This window comes from Orcinus orca, chromosome 11 (assembly GCF_937001465.1).
Source record: "Orcinus orca chromosome 11, mOrcOrc1.1, whole genome shotgun sequence".
Lineage (NCBI taxonomy): Eukaryota > Metazoa > Chordata > Mammalia > Artiodactyla > Delphinidae > Orcinus > Orcinus orca.
The window spans coordinates 99383394-99400232 of NC_064569.1; the positions used below are offsets into that span (position 1 = coordinate 99383394).

Here is a 16839-nt window from a genome sequence, read left to right on the forward strand (position 1 = left end):
GAGAGAGAGAAAGGACCTGAGAAAATATTTGAAGAGATTATAGCCGAAAACTTCCCTAATATGGGAAAGGAAATAGCCACCCAAGTCCAGGAAGCACAGAGAGTCCCAGGCAGGATAAACCCAAGGAGAAACACGCCGAGATACATAGTAATCAAACTGACAAAAATTAAGGACAAAGAAAAATTATTAAAAGCAACAAGCGAAAAATGACAACATACGAGGGAACTCCCATGAGGTTAACAGCTGATTTCTCAGCAGGCACTCTACCAGCCAGAAGGGAGTGGCACGATATATTTAAAGTGATGAAAGGGAAGAACCTACAGCCAAGATTACTCTACCCAGCAAGGATCTCATTCCGATTTGACAGAGAAATCAAAAGCTTTACAGACAAGCAAAAGCTAAGAGAATTCAGCACCACCAAACCAGCTCTACAACAAATGCTAAAGGAACAACTACTGAAGCCCACGCGCCTAGAGCCCGTGCTCCGCAACAAGAGAAGCCACCACATTGAGAAACCCACACACCACAATGAAGAGTAGCCCCCGCTCACCACAAATAGAGAAAGCCTGCACGCAGCAGTGAAGATCCAACGCAGCCAAAATAAATAAATTAAAAAAAAAATCTTCCAACAAAAGTCCAGGACCAGATGGCTTCACAAGTGAATTTTAGCAAACACTTAGGGAAGAGCTAACACCCATCCTTCTCAAACTCTTCCAAATAACTGCAGAAGAAGGAACACTCCCAAACTCATTCTACAAGGCCACCATCACCCTGATACCAAATCCAGACAAAGATACTACAAAAAAAGAAAATTACAGACCAATATCACTGATGAGTATAGATGCAAAACTCCTCAACAAAATACCAGCAGACAGAATCCAACAACACATTAAAAGGATCATAGGGCTTCCCTGGTGGCGCAGTGGTTGGGAGTCCGCCTGCCGATGCAGGGGACACGGGTTCATGCCCCGGTCCGGGAGGATCCCACATGCCATGGAGTGGCTGGGCCCATGAGCCATGGCCACTGAGCCTGCGTCTCCAGAGCCTGTGCTCTGCAACGGGAGAGGCCACAACAGTGAGAGGCCCATGTACCGCAAAAATAAATAAATAAATAAAAATAAAGTATCATATACCATGATCAAGTGAGATTTATCCCAGGGATGCAAGGATTCTTCAATATATGCAAATCAACCAATGTGATACATCATATTAACAAATTGAAGAATAAAAACCATATGATCATCTCAATAATTGCAGAAAAAGCTTTTGACAAAATTCAACACCCATTTATGATAAAAACTCTCCAGGAAGTGCGCATAGAGGGAGCCTACCTCAACATAATAAAGGCCATATACAACAAACCCACAGCAAACGTCATTCTCAATGGTGAAAAACTGAAAGCATTTCCTCTAAGATCAGGAACAAGACAAGGATGTCCACTCTCACCACTATTATTCAACATGGTTTTGGAAGTCCTAGCAATGGCAATCAGAGAAGAAAAAGAAATAAAAGGAATACAAATTGGAAAAGAAGAAGTAAAACTGTCACTGTTTGCAGATGACATGATACTATACATAGATAATCCTAAAGATGTCACCAGAAAAGTACTAGAGCTAATCAGTGAATTTGGTAAGGTTGCAGGAAACAAAATTAATACACAGAAATCTCTTGCATTCTTATACACTAATGATGAAAAATCAGAAAGAGAAATTAAGGAAACAGTCCCATTCACCATTGCAACAAAAAGAATAAAATACCTAGGAATAAACGTACCTAAGGAGGTGAAAGACCTGTACTCAGAAAACTATAAGACACTGATGAAAGAAATCAAAGATGACGCAAACAGATGGAGAGATATACCATGTTCTTGGATTGGAAGAATCAATATTGTGAAAATGACTGTACTACCCAAAGCAATCTACAGATTCAGTGCAATCCCTATCAAATTACCAGTGGCATTTTTTACAGAACTAGAACAAAAAATCTTAAAATTTGTATGGAGACACAAAAGACCCCTAATAGCCAAAGCAATCTTGAGGGAAAAAACCAGAGCTGGAGGTATCAGACTCCCTGACTTCAGACTATACTACAAAGCTACAGTAATCAGGACAGTACAGTACAGGCACAAAAACAGAAATACAGATCAATAGAACAGGATAGAAAGCCCAGAGATAAACCCATGCACCTGTGGTCAACTAATCTATGACAAAGGAGGCAAGGATATACAATGGAGAAAAGACAGTCTCTTGAATAAGTGGTGCTGGGAAAACTGGACAGCTACATACAAAAGAATGAAATTAGAACACTCCCTAACACCATACACAAAAATAAACTCAAAATGGATTAAAGACCTAAATGTAAGACCGGACACTATAAAACTCTTAGAGGAAAACATAGGAAGAGCACTCTTTGACATAAATCGCAGCAAGATGTTTTTTTGACCCACCTCCTAGAGAAATGGAAATGAAAACAAAAATAAACAAATGGGACCTAATGACACTTAAAAGCTTTTGCACAGCAAAGGAAACTATAAACAAGATGAAAAGACAACTCTAAGAATGGGAGAAAATATTTGCAAACGAATCAACAGACAAAGGACTAATCTCCAAAATTATATATATAAACAGCTCATGCAGCTCAAAATTTAAAAAACGAACAACCCAATCAAAAAATGGGCAGAAGACCTAAATAGACATTTGTCCAAAGAAGACATACAGATGGCCAAGAAGCACAAGAAAACCTGCTCAACATCACTAATTATTAGAGAAATTCAAATCAGAACTACAATGAGGTATCACCTCACACCAGTTAGAATGGGCATCATCAGAAAATCTACAAACAAATGGTGGAGAGGGTGTAGAGAAAAGGGAACCCTCTTGCACTGTTGGTGGGAATGTAAATTGGTACAGCCACTATGGAGAACAGTATGGAGGTTCCTTAAAAAACTAAAAATAGAATTACCATATGATCCAGCAATCCCACTACTGGGCATATACCCAGAGAAAACCATAATTCAGAACGACACATGCACCCCAATGTTCATTGCAGCACTATTTACAATAGCCAGGACATGGAAGCAACCTGTGTCCATCGACAGATGAATGGATAAAGAAGATGTGGCACATATATACAATGGAATATTACTCAGCCATAAAAGGAACGAAATAGGGTCATTTGTAGAGACGTGGCTGGATCTAGAGACTGTCATACAGAGTGAAGTAAGTCAGAAAGAGAAAAACAAATATCGTATGTTAACGCGTATACGTGGAACCTAGAAAAATGGTACAGATGAACTGGTTTGCAGGGCAGAAATAGAGACACATATGTAGATAACAAACGTATGGACACCAAGGGGGAAAGCGGCAGGGGTGGTGGTGGTGCTGTGATGAATTGGGGGATTGGGATTGACGTATATACACTAATATGTATAAAATAGATAACTAATAAGAACCTGCTGTATAAAAAAATAAAATAAAATTCCAAAAAAAAACCACCTAAGTGCATATGACTAAGTGAAAGAAACCAACCTGAAAAGGGTACATACTGTATGATTGCAAATGTGTGACATTCTAGAAAAGACCAAACTATGGAGACAGTAAAAAGACCAGGGCTTGCCAGGGATTAAGTGGGAAGGAGACAGAAATAGGCAGATTTTTAGAGCAGAAACTACTCTGTATGATACTGTAATGGTGGATACGTGTCATTATACATTTGTCAAAACCCATAGAATTCACACCACCAGGAGTGAACCCTAATGTCAACTGTGGATTTTGGGTGATAATGATATGTCAGTACAGGTTCATTGATTGTAACAAATGTCCCACTGTGGTGTGGGATGTTGACAGTCGGGGAGGCTCTGCTTATCTGGGGAGAAGGGGGTACATGGGAACTCTCTTGTACCTTCCACTCGGATTTGCTGGGAACCTAAAACTGTTCTTTTTTCTTTTCCAACATTTATTTATTTATTTATTTATTTATGGCTGCACGGGGTCTTAGTTGCGGCACACGAGCTTCTCAGTGGCAGCAGGCATGCGGGATCTACTGCCCCAGCTAGGGGTTGAACCCGGGTTTCTGCATTGGGAGCGCGGAGCCTTAACCACGGGACCGCCAGAGAAGTCCCTTAAAGCTGTTCCTAAAAATAAAGTCCAGTTTAAAAAAAATCTGGATTTGATGACCTGCTTAACAGAGCGAAAAATTGATCAGAGCTTCAAAACACCAGTGCACTTGTATCTTGTCTTCTCCAGTTTGCAACTCTACCCCCGTGGTTAACTGTACTCTTTGACTTACCTCTCCCGAAGCTGTTGACCCTGGCTTGGGAAGAATGATGAGAAACAGAGTCAAAGAGTCTTCAGTGTAATACTCTCTGAAATTTGAAGGCTAAGCAATGCAATATATGGAAGAGTGGTGCCCTAGAAAACAAACGTTTCCTTTGTGGTTCAGCTCAGCACATCTAAGGGGTATTTTGTGCAGGACACTTGCATAAGGCTTGCTCTTGCCTTTGGGGATATTATAGTTTGGGGAAGACCAGCCAGGCAGGAGGAAGGGCGTGATTAAAGGATAAAGGCATGGGTGAGGCCGGGGGAACAGAGTTCCCCAGTAAGGAAGGAGGAAGGAGAGCCGCCACGAGCCCGGAGCTCCACAGACACAAGGAACACATGCAACGATCACGTGGATGTTATTAACCTGATTCACGGTTGAAGTGTCCAAGGTCGCCAGGAGCACTGCCCTCGCCCCGAGGTTGGGGCTTCATCCACCCGGCCCGCCTAGATGCTGCTGTTGATAAGAACCCTATGAGGAGAACATTGCTAACATTATCAGAACTTCCCGGAAGAGATGACGTTTGCAGAGGCCGAGCCTGTGCGTCCCACAGACACCGTAACCTGCAGTTCGCAACTGAATTCGTCACCTTTCTCCCTTCCATGGCTCTCTCCACCCTGGGAACGCACTCTTCTCTTTACGTTCCGGATTTCGTGGATGTCACCCCATCTGCCCAGTTACCTGAGCCAGAGAGGAGGTTTATCCGAGGCTCTGCCCCAGTTCCCTGCTCCATGCCCTGCCAGCTGTCCGTGTTAGCACTTCGTCCTCTTCCGTCCTCCCCGCCTCCCCACATCAGCTCCCGGGGGCACCGTCACCTCTTAGGGGACGGTTACCACAGCCTCATAAGGAGTCTTGCTGCTTCTCGCCTTATCTGCTATAATCTGGACTCCACCCTGCTGCCAGAACAATCCTGAGGCAGCTCTTACCATCCCTCCGTGACCCCTTTACTGCTTGCGGGGCAGAGTCCACACTCCTGCGCCCGAGAGCGCTGATGCACCCTGATTGCACTGCCGGCCTCTCCCGCCTCTGCAGGCTCCTCTCCCTGCCCCCACCCTGTGCTGCATCAAAAATGGTCCCAGTTTCTCTGAGGCTCCCCCACCTCTGAGGTGGGGTTCATCTCCCCACCCCTTGGATCTGGGCTCGCCTCGTAACTCGCTTTGACCCGCAGCATGTGGCAGAAGTGATGCAGCGTTTACGAGTGAGGTCTCGAAGTTTCCGCATTCACTGTTGGAACACGAAGGCACCTGCAGAAGCCTGTGCTGGCCTCCGTAGGACGTGGTGAGAAGGGCCCGGCCACAGTCACCCACCTCCGCCGACCCTCCAGCCACGGCTGCCACCTGACCACAGAAGACCTGGCCAGCCCGGCCCAGCCCAAGTTGCTGAGCCACTGAACTGTGAGCAAATAAAGTGGCATAGTTCAAGCCACTGAGCTTTGGGGCTGTTTGCTGTGCAGCGACGCGTAGCTGACCCAGCCCCCTCAGAGTGGGTTGTCCAGACCTCGGCTGCTTACTCTGATGTTTTAGGTCATCTCTGCATGTGGGCTTTCCTTAGAAATGCCCCTTACCGTTTTTTATTTTTTGCTGCTGCGTTCCTTTCTGATCACCTCTTAGGATGCAGCTCGGGTGTCCCCTCCTTTGTGGAGCCTTCCCAACCCTCAGGGTGTCCCGTGACGGCACTCGTCACACTGCCTCTGCGACGATCACTTGTTTATTTCTTTCTCTTTCTTCGCCTACTGGCAGCCCAAGTGACTTTCCTCCCTGAGTCTCTGTGTTTTCTCCTCTGTCAATGGGACCAGTGCTACCTACCCTGCCCTGGTGCTGGACCCATTAAAGAGAGCAATGCAGCGACTGTTACCGAGGGCCTGGCTCTGGGGTGCTCTGCGCACCTTCCTTGTCTTCCTCCCTGCCCTGTTCCCGGCCCCCACACCCGCTGCCCTGGGCTGGGTGTCCCCCCAAGGTGTCTCCAGGGAGAAGCACAGTCACCAGCTCAGGGGGGCTTACATGGTCCACAAAGTCATAAAACACGGCCTCCCATCCCAACGGTGACCTCCAGCGTGACTCTGAAAGTGAAGGCTCAGCCTTACGTCTGCCTGCCGTCTATGTGATGTATTTCTGCCAAGACCCGTCAGGACCTCCTCGTCTGGAACTGTCGAGGGCCTCGGGCCTCCGTTGCTTCTCTGTTGTCTGGCTGCTAAAAGCCCAGCATCATCCCCATGGCTACTGGTTCTGTCTACACTGGGTCAAAACTTTTGGGTGGTAAATGCGAATTTCATTTCCATGGACTTTTGCTGACAATTAAAAAAAATTTTTTAATTGAAGTATAGTTGATCTACAATGTTGTGTTAATTGCTGCTGGACAGCAAAGTGATTCAGTTATATACATCTATATTCTTTTTCATATTCTTCTCCATTATGGTTTATTACAGGATACTGTATATAGTCCCTTGTGCTATACACTAGGACCTTGTTGTTGATCCATTCTATATATAATAGTTTGCATCTGCTAATCCCAACCTCCCGCTCCATCCCTTCCCCAGCCCCCCTCCCCCTTGGCAACCACAAGTCTGTTCTCTGTGTCTGAGTCTGTTTCTATTTTGTAGATAAGTTCATTTGTGTCATATTTTAGATTCCAGACATAAGTGATATCATATAGTATTTGTCTTTCTCGGTCTGACTTACTTCACTTAGTATGATAATGTCTAGGTCCATCCATGTTGCTGCAAGTGGCATTATTCTTTTTTATGGCTGAGTAGTATTCCATTGTGTATTTGTGCCACATCTTTATCCATTCATCTGTCGATGGACATTTTGGTTGCTTCCATGTCTTGGCTGTTGTGAATACTGCTACTATGAACATAGGAGTACATGTATATTTTTGAATTACAGTTTTTTCTGGTTATATGCCCAGGAGTGGGATTGCTGGACCATATGGCAACTCTATTTTTAGTTTTTTTGAGGAACCTCCATACTGTTTTCCATAGTGGCTGCATCCATTGACTTTTTTTTTTTTCTAAATCTGTTTTTTTTTTTTAATTTTATTTATTTATTTTATTTTTGGCTGCATTGGGTCTTCGCGGCTGCGTGCAGGCTTTCTCTAGTTGTGGCGAGCAGGGGCCACTCTTGGTTGCGGTGCGCGGTGTTCTCACTGAGGTGGCCTCTCTTGTTATGGAGCACGGGCTGTAGGCTTCAGTAGTTGTGGCACATGGGCTTCAGCAGCTGTGGCATGTGGGCTCAGTCGTTGTGGCACACAGACCTAGTTGCTCCGCGGCACATGGGATCCTCCCGGACCAGGGCTCGAACCTGTGTCCCCTGCATTGGCAGGCGGATTCCTAACCACTGTGCCACCAGGGAAGTCCCCATGCATTGACTTTTAATTCTTGTAGTAAGCTTCTCTGCTCACTCAAATTCCATTGCAGCTGACATTAAAGTGTGTCCAAATTGTAGCTTTCCTGTAATTATTTTGATATCACCATCCACAAAAGTAAGATTATATTTAAGAATGATAACACCCTTTTCAGGACAATGGGAAAGAGTTGGGTTTGAAGTGGCTGGAGCCGCTTCCGTACTATCATAGAGTGTGATCTTTGTGTAAAACTGGAGGGCGTTTTCTTGGAAACAGTCGGGAACATTCTTTTTGCACCTTTAAAGATAAAGGTGTAGAGGCTCACAACTACCCTTTATCCCCCATTTTTGCATGCCAAATTCTTTTGATTATAAAATTTCATGCCTTAGGCATTGTTGGGAAAGATCTAGAAAGCTCTACTTAAATCTCTCTGATGTGCAGACTGTTCATAATACGTTTGATTTAATTCATTAAAATACATAGTCCTTCGTTTCCTGACCGTTATTATACTCTGGTCCTTTTTTCTTCTGTTTTACATGTGTTTCCTAGGCATTTTCTATACTTACTTAGTCGTTAATCATTATGCATGGGCTAATGATTAAACTATTTCAGTGAACTTCTGGCGCGAGGTAAAGGTACAGAGGGTTTTTTAGCATTCTTGTGTTTATTTTGAAATGTTGTTTTCAATCCTAGCCCAGCAAATTAAGCCAAAAGGCATCTAAATAGTATCTCTAATATCTAAAAAGTATATAGGAAAGTATAAAGAACCTGACAAGGGAGTGAAATAGAAATGGTGAAAAACAGAAAAATTTGTTGCCTGAGAGCTGCTTGTCTGCTACATAAATGGTACTCCTTTGACAGAAATTCCATCTTTTACCTTTAAACCATTCAGTGAAGTCTAATTGGATTTGATTTAGCAAAGGCAAGTGTCAGTAGATTCCTGTGAGCTGGCATTAACGAGGCATAGTAAGTGATCATTTGGGAGGGCTTGACAACACAGGAAGTTCCAGTCGAGTACAGAAAGCTAAAAGCAGCAAAGTGAAAGACGGGTGTTTGTAACTGTTTCTACTCGGACTCTTTGGAGTCAGATACAAGTTCTGAGTGTGAGAATTCCAGCCCAGTTCCACTTGTTCTTTTTCTTTGAGTGTCTATTTTCATAGCATGTAAACATGTTTCAATGGCTAACTTTTATCTAACACTTAATTTCAGAGAACGTTTACAAAAGGCGTTCTAGGTGCAAGAAGGTCGGTTAATAAGGTACGGGGCAAAAATGGGTGACATACATTAACACGGTTGGGAGCCAACAACCAAGTGATTTCCGCTTAGTCTTTTATTCCAGTCAGGTGATGACGCTTCTCTACTCTTTCTTCAAAGCACTGAACTTATTTTATCACCGAACATTTCCCAGGTTCTCTGCCTGTTGCTTCTAAGGTAGAGTCAGGCTGGTGATCTGTTCGTGCCTTTCCTGAGCAGTCTGTAATGTGTGCCAGTCGGTTGCCCAGGCTGTGGGCACGGTACCCGTTCTCAGGATAAAGGGGTCGATAAGCAACCCCTCTGCCCCCTACATCTCTGTTTGAAGCTTGCCCTTTCCTGCCGACTTGGACTTTGTTGTTCACTATGATGCTTAGATTTTTTTGTTTGTTGGTTTGTTTCCTCTCTCACACTTAGTTTTTAAGTCCCGACAATGGTTATGATTCACTCTGTAAATTTCTGATCACTTTTCCGAGGTAGTGCCACTCTGACTTCTGTTTCAGACATCCGTACGTTTTGTTGTCTTTCGAATACTGACTGCACGTGCCGTTTTGCCGTCTGGGTGACACAGGCTGTGGAGGCAGCTGCAAAGCCGGGGTGGGGCCTCACAGACTTTCACCTGCTGAGTGTGGACTAAGTCCGAGTTCTGTGCCAGCCTCGCTCAGCAGTGGGAGTGGAAACGGAACGCCTGCTGCATCGTAGGGATGGTGCTGGAAGTACGGACGCAGAGATTAGCAAAGTCCATCCCTACCCGCAAGCGACGTCCCGTCTAGTGGGAGACATGAAAACATTCCCAACACTGTCCCTATAATTAGGGCTACATCAGAATTGGACCTAAGGTGCTGGGGGGACCCTGAGCACAGTGTGCTGGGCTCTCCTTGTCTTAGACTCAGAGCTCATGACGCCACCAGCAACTCATTTTAGCCGATCTTCCCAACAGTCGAGTCATCTGAGAGTTGGTGATAAGGAAAATCCCCTGATGTCAAGGTTAGCAATTAGTGTTAAAATTCTTCTGGTGTTTTCACCTGCCCTGTGTTTGGGTGACATAAAGCAACGGCAGGATTCTGTGCCCCCTCCCTCCTTCTCTCCCTCTCTCTCTTCCTCCCTCCCTCCCTCCCTCCCTCCCTTCCTTCCTTCTTCCTTTCTTTCTTTCCTGTATCTTTTTTCCCCAGTGTTCTATAGTTTTCCTATACCCTGCTTCGTAATTCTCAAAGCCACATTTTGACTGAAAAGTGTTCTACTAAAAGTAGAATTTCAGCAGTTTACATCTGAGTTTCTGTTCTATAGGATGCAGCTCTACCATTTAAATTGGATGGGAAAGAAAACAAAATGCCTTTGGAAACCAACACGTCTCAGGATTGATTATCCAGGAAGGGGTGATGGGATTATGCATTATTATTACCTCTTCTCAGCACCCCCTGCTCTCTCCCTCATTTCTCCCTGCAAGGGATCCGAGGCCTGTTTGAGTTCCGCTTGCATCCACTCCTGGTTTCTTACCTCCTCGGCCACACTGGGAGCTGCTAAGAGGTCGTTTGCTGTGCCTCTTTCTCCCTCCAAAGCCCCAGAGGACCTAGGACATCGGGCACAGGGCACAGTAACTGGTTGCCCGTCTCGATGGACCAGGCGGTGGCCGTGTTCTGTGGATTTGAAAGGCAGGTACTTGCCGTGACCTTCCTGCCCCCCGAGCAGAGGTGACCCCAGCGTGGGGAGAGCAGGTGCGGAGCCTGCCAGGAAGCCGCAGGCCGGCGGAGCGGGCTGCGTGCCATGCAGCCTCAGCTCTACCCGGGGACACGTCCAAAGGGCACTCTCCCTTATCTGCTCTGGCTGGAAGCAGGCAGGGCCAGGATGTCCAGTGATCTGTGCAAAGGCCAGTCCTCCGGCCGGAGGTCACGGTGTTGCCTCACTCCCCAGGGATCTCGTTTAGCTCTTCTTAACAGGAACACCGGGTGTTTCTCTACATAAATCTCAGGTATCCTTTAAAAGCAGCTGATAAGTAAAATGATAAGATCTCAAAACATTCTAACTCCCTGGATGTAATGACAGGGAGACTAACATTTAGTCAAAGATCAGTTCCTCCCGTTCTGGACACTCGTGGTTGGAAGGTAGAATATTTGCAGGACTAAGAGGCTGCTGTCCGTGTGTGTTTTCCTTGCAGCTCTGAGACTAAGACAGGCAGAGGAGGTGGTCACGGCCCCGTTGATAACACAGCCTCTGCCCGGCTATCAGATATCTGTTAGGCTGAACTCTGGTGACGGTGGTAAGTTAATGACCACACTTTGGAACCTTTTGTTCATGGTGGGAAATACCTTAAGCAACGCTTACACCTTTCTCTTACTTGCATTTGAAGAAATTCAATTGTGACACAGAATAAAATATGATAGAAAAAGTGCACAGATTCACAGCCTGATTCACACTAAGAGATGAGAAAGCCTTCGAAATCTTATGGGAGTTTAATGATTCTCTTTTCTTTTTCATTGTGTGCTATTGTCCATGTATTACCAGAATTCCAGGCATGAGAGGCGAATTTCCCAAAACTGTGTGAACTGGACCCATTTTTCATTTCTAAAGCAAGCCGAACCACCCCTTCATCTTTGCCCTTAAAGCTGCTGTTTACCTTCAGCTGGGCTGAAATGTGCAGTGTTTTACGCAAGCCCGGTCCACGCATTTGCTTTGGCAGCGTGTTCTCACTCGGTCCAAAGAGCCCAGCCTTCTGTGATCGCGGTGAGGGGGCAGCCGCCTCGCGCTGAGCCCTGCCGGTGGTTGGTGGCACGCACCTCCTCTGGTCCTGTCCGCGATGTGAGCCTTGGGCTTCCCTGTGACCATTTCAGAAGCTAAATGTCACCTTGTCGGCCCCGTTGGCGAGAAGGGACCCTATGAGGCTCAAGGGTGGACCTGGAGCGGGGCCTGGGGAAGGCAGGGATGGGAGGGGGGTTCAGGCAGGGGGGCTGGGGCCTGGCACAGAGGCGGACAGCACAGGGAGGTCTGGATGAGGCGATGGCCCAGTGCCACTGGTCACCCTGGGGGTGGGGGATGGCGACCAGGGCGAGATCCGGGGAGACGGCGTCACCAGGGCCCATGTCGAGCTAGGAGAACGGGCACAAGGCTGAGGGTCACAGGAAGTGGTTTCAGAGGCTTGAGCAAGAGCCTGAAGCCAGCCGTCACGGGAAGGACCGCTGTTTTGACTTTGTACCTGTGCGCATGTGCTCGGCTGCCCTAACAATGGGCCACTGACTGGGGCCCCTAAATAGCAGGCATTTACTTCTCACAGTCCTGGAGGCTTGAAGTCCAAGATCAAAGTGTCGGCGGCTTTGGGTTCCCCGAGGCCCCTCTGCTTGGCTTGCAGGCGGCGGCCTTCCCGCCGGGTCTTCACGTGGTCGCCCCTCTGTGTGTGTGCTCCCCGCTGTCTCTCTTTGTGTGTCCAAATCTCCTCTTCTTATAAGGACACCAGCCAGATTGGATTAGGGCCCCCTCTAAACACCTCATTTTAGTGGAATCACCTCTTTATTATCTCCAAAGGCAACCACATTCTGAGGTCCTAAGGGTTAGGACTCCCGCAGCGGAATCTGGGGGGACACCGTGCGGCCCGTAACAGTGCCCACGTGGAGAGCGTTCTTCTGTGTGTGAGTTGAAGCAGCCTAGCGCTGTCGGGGACTGACATGTTCAGATTTTTTTAACTCCACGATGTATTTGTTATGGCGCACTCGTTCTTTAGGCATACCTACGTGACTCCCCCCACAGGTGCAAGGAGAACATATAATATTGCCTCCAGCGTGTGTGCCGACTGCCTGCCCGTCCCACTCCCCCCGGGCTCCCACCTGAGCCAGACTGGCCTGCGCATGCCTGGAAGTACCCGCATGCTTCCATCCTGGGGGCTTTTCACTTGCCGCTCCTTTTGCTGGAACATTCTACCCAAAATGTCCGTACAGCTCACTGCCTCATTCCTGCAGGTGTCTGCGCCCCTTTTCTGAGAGGTCCTCCCTGGCCGGTCATGTAGGGCAGTGTCCTTCCCCATCCTCCCCCTGCAGACTGTCCAGACCTGTCCCCACCAGAAGGTGCATTCTGGGACAGCGGGGACTTTATGTGTGTCCTCTGCTGTTTTCGTCCACCTCGGATACGCAGTGTGTGCTCGACGGCGCATGAATGATTCCTGGCCTGCTCACCTCCGGCTCCTGAGACGTGTTCTTGTTTAGAGATCTTCATTTTCTTGGGAGTTCCCTGGTGGTCTAGTGCCTTTCACTGCAGGGGTCTGGGTTTAATCCCTGCTCGGGAAACTGAGATCCCGCAAGCTGCTCGGCCAAAATAAAAGAAAAATAATAAAGATTTCCATTTTCTTAATGAGCTTGTCAAGAGGCAAGCGGAGGTAAGGTGGCCAACAACGTTACTTTTTAGATTGTGAGTTCAGGAGTGTCTCTGCTGATAAATGAGGTTTTTGTTCAAGGAAAACCAGTGTTCTGCTATGTCCACTTCACCCATGACTTCTCTCTCCTCCCAGGAACGTGGAGCCCGGCAGTGGGACCAGCTCCATCCGGTCGAGATGGTGGACACAGAGAGCCCGATCGGTCCCCTCTCCCCCCTCGAGGCTGATGATCTGGAAAGCCCACTCTCTGAAGAATTCCTACAAGAAATGGGAACCATTCAAGATATTTCTCAGTCCATTGGTGAGGACAGTTCTGGAAGCTTTAGTTTGACAGAATACCAGTATTTAGGAAGTGGTCCAGGATCAGATGGCTCCGTTATTACAGGTAAGTGTGCTACTTCCTAGAAAGCTTTATCTGGAAACGTTTTTTTCCACAGAGAAAGTTGTTCTCTTTACCTGGAGAAGACACATCTCTCTGCATTAAAATCTTCAGATGCGTAAAGGCACGACACGCAGTGCCACTGGGCCTTGAAACTTTCCAGGCGTGCCTTGCATATCATAGTACGCCTTCTTTTTTGGTTTTTTTGGATAAACTCTTTATTGAAGTATAATATGCACATAAGAGTGCGCACCATAAATGTGTAGCTCACTTGATTTCTCACCTGAAAATATACTTTTTACACTACGGAGTAATCTCTTGCATGTAACTTACCTGAGCAGCCTGTGTGTACTTTTTCACCGTGATGAGCAGCTCTGTGACACACCTCCCTGTGGGCAAATCTTTGAGTGCATCCTGGGTGACTGATTTTCTTTTTTAATTTTAATTTTTTGTCCCAGTTGGTTATTTATGTCAAATACGGTTACCTGGCAGGGACGGATAGTTAGGGAGTTTGGGATTGACATGTACACACTTCTATATTAAAAATAAATAACCGGCTTCCCTGGTGGCGCAGTGGTTGAGAGTCCGCCTGCCGATGCAGGGGACGCGGGTTCGTGCCTGGTCCGGGAAGATCCCACATGCCATGGAGCGGCTGGGCCCATGAGCCATGGCCGCTGAGCCTGCGCGTCCGGAGCCTGTGCTCCGCAACGGGAGAGGCCACAACAGTGAGAGGCCCGCGTACCGCAAAAAAAAAAGAAAGTCCAGCTTTTTTTTTCTTTCATGGATTGTGCTTTTGTGTTGCCCACACGGATTTTTATTCTATATTCTGATGCCATTTACTGAGTTAACAATTACAAAAGGGCTGGAAGCGAGGACGCAAAGAAAGCAATGAATTCTGTGTAGGATACGTCGATTTTTGGCAACTAAGAATAATAAAGCTGCCGCAAGGACCTCTGCTAAGTCCTGAATGGCGGGTTTTTCCTCCAGTTCCGGGGCTTGTCACTATACTTGTAGTGTATAGTTATACCACCCCCTAGATTGTCTAATTGTTGACTATATTGTGCAGTGTTAAATACACTGCACCCTTAAAGCTGTCTGTCCATTTTATCTTTGTGTCAAAAATCTGAGCATGTCGCAGGAGCAACTAAGCCCGTCAGCCACAACTACTGAGCCCACGTACTGCAACTACCAAAGCCCATGTGCCTAGAGCCCGTGCTCCGCAACAAGAGAAGCCACCGCCATGAGAGAAGCCCTCGCACCGCAACGAAGAGTAGCCCCCGCTCACCGCAACTAGAGAAAGCCTGCACGCAGCAACAAGACCCAACGCGGCCAAAAATAAATAAATAAATTTATTAAAAAAAAAAAATCTGAGCACGTGGCTAGCATATACTTGAGCTCATTGTTGGTGACGTTTAAATGTTAATAAAATAGTATCCCCCGCCCCCGCCCAAAAAAGAAAGGAATAAAGCTGCTGTAACCATTTGTGTGAACAAGGCTACTTGCAAAGTGGCCTCTTCTGCAGGGCCATGGTTTAGTCCATTTTGTTTTGTTTTTTATGGATTAAAAAGTAAAGCTGTTTCTCAGTTGGGGAGCCCCTTGGGTGGGAGCTGCGGGGATGCCGGCGACGTGGTCACTGTGGGAGCACAGAGGGTGTGCAAGGGCCAGGCCAGGGTGGATGCAGCATGGGAGCCCTGCCCACCAGCTGATGCCTCCCCACTAAATGCCTCACCCATGAACTCAGGTCCTCAGAAAGCTGGTTTCGACATCGGACGGCAAGGCTGTGAATATTCGTAAATCTTCCCCTTGTGTTCCTAGACACCCTCTCACCAGCCTCGAGTCCCTCGTCCATCTCTTACCCTGTGGTTCCTGGCAGCGCCGAGGAATCGTCCAGTGTAGCACTGAACATCGAGTGTAGAATCTGTGGGGACAAAGCCTCGGGCTACCATTACGGAGTTCACGCATGTGAAGGCTGCAAGGTACGGTGGACCCTGGATGGGGAGAAAGGTGGCCTTTCGGGGACTACGTGTGGTTCCTTTTATTTTATACACAAATGTTTGTCACTACTAAGAAAGTTCTGCTCAAGTTGTAGATCAGAAACTGACCCACGTAACACATTCCTTTCTCTCTTTGGACAGTCTATGGCATATTGCTGGGCTATTCTTTGTAAGTGACGTAGAGAGTGTGTTCTTTAACAGAAAATAAACCACATTAAAGATGCTCCCTTCATTTGGATGCGAGGTCAGAGAGTTTTGTCCACTTTCTCTCTCCACCCTCATCAGAAGGTCACGGAGGGCAAGGGTTCTCACGACCGTCAGAGATGTCAGGATCCTGCAGCACGTGCTGGGCGACGACCAGCCCCGCGGCTGTGTCCTCCCCAGCAGCCCCTTCCTGCACGCCGGGGGCCTGTCCACCCGAACCACGAGCACCCTTGTGTATATCCTTATTCTTGTGCCAGCTCAGCTGGACCTCTAACCAGAGGTGACCCAGAACCCGCGGTGCAGGGGGTCAGGCCGTGTCCTCCAGCAGAACTACGGAAGGATGACCGGAAAGCAAAGAGGAAAGAGCCCAGTGTAAATACAAACCCTTCACAATTTGCCAGCCACATACCTTGAAAAAAACTACTTGCAAAGTGGCCTTTTCTGCAGGGCCATGGTTAGTCACCTTGGTTTACTTTTTTTTTTTATGAACTAAATAGTAAAGTTGGTTCTTTACTAAAGTAAAGTTTAAGATATTTTTATTTGTTTGTGTTTTGTTTTTGTTTTGTTTTGGTTGTGCCTTAGCACGCGGCACACGTGATCTTAGTTCCCCCACCAGGGATGGAACCCATGCCCCCTGCAGTGGAAGCGCTAAGTCCTAACCACTGGACTGCCAGAGAAGTCCCTAAGACACTTTTATAAAGAGAAAATTATTTACAACCAGCTGGCTTCCTTTTATTATATAATCTTTGTCCTTTAGAGAGTTAATATTCTCTTACAAAAATTCTTAGAACTTTTTAGTCACAAATATGGATCTGTCCTCAGAAGAGAAAGTCACATTTGTATAAATCTTAGCAAGGCAGAGTCACTCTTCAGGAGACTGTGATTGTGTCTTCCCAGGCCAGGTGAGGACGTGTTGAAATTACTTTGACTTTTGCCTCATTTTATTGTTTTTCATTTTACATGTAATGAAATTTCCAATTTGCCCCAATTACATC

General features: G+C 46.9%; 1 protein-coding gene across 4 annotated transcripts in view; it reads left to right on the forward strand.

The window, feature by feature from the left end:
- PPARA (peroxisome proliferator activated receptor alpha) overlaps window positions 1–16839 on the forward strand; it is a 63926-nt gene that overhangs the window by 35464 nt on the left and 11623 nt on the right. For all 4 annotated transcript variants that reach the window (XM_004279591.3, XM_033405249.2, XM_033405248.2 and 1 more), the window contains exons 3-4: window positions 13403–13652; window positions 15462–15622. In XM_004279591.3, the coding sequence (XP_004279639.1) occupies window positions 13445–13652; window positions 15462–15622 (369 nt within the window). In that variant the 5' untranslated portion in view covers window positions 13403–13444. The remainder of the gene's footprint in view (window positions 1–13402; window positions 13653–15461; window positions 15623–16839) is intronic.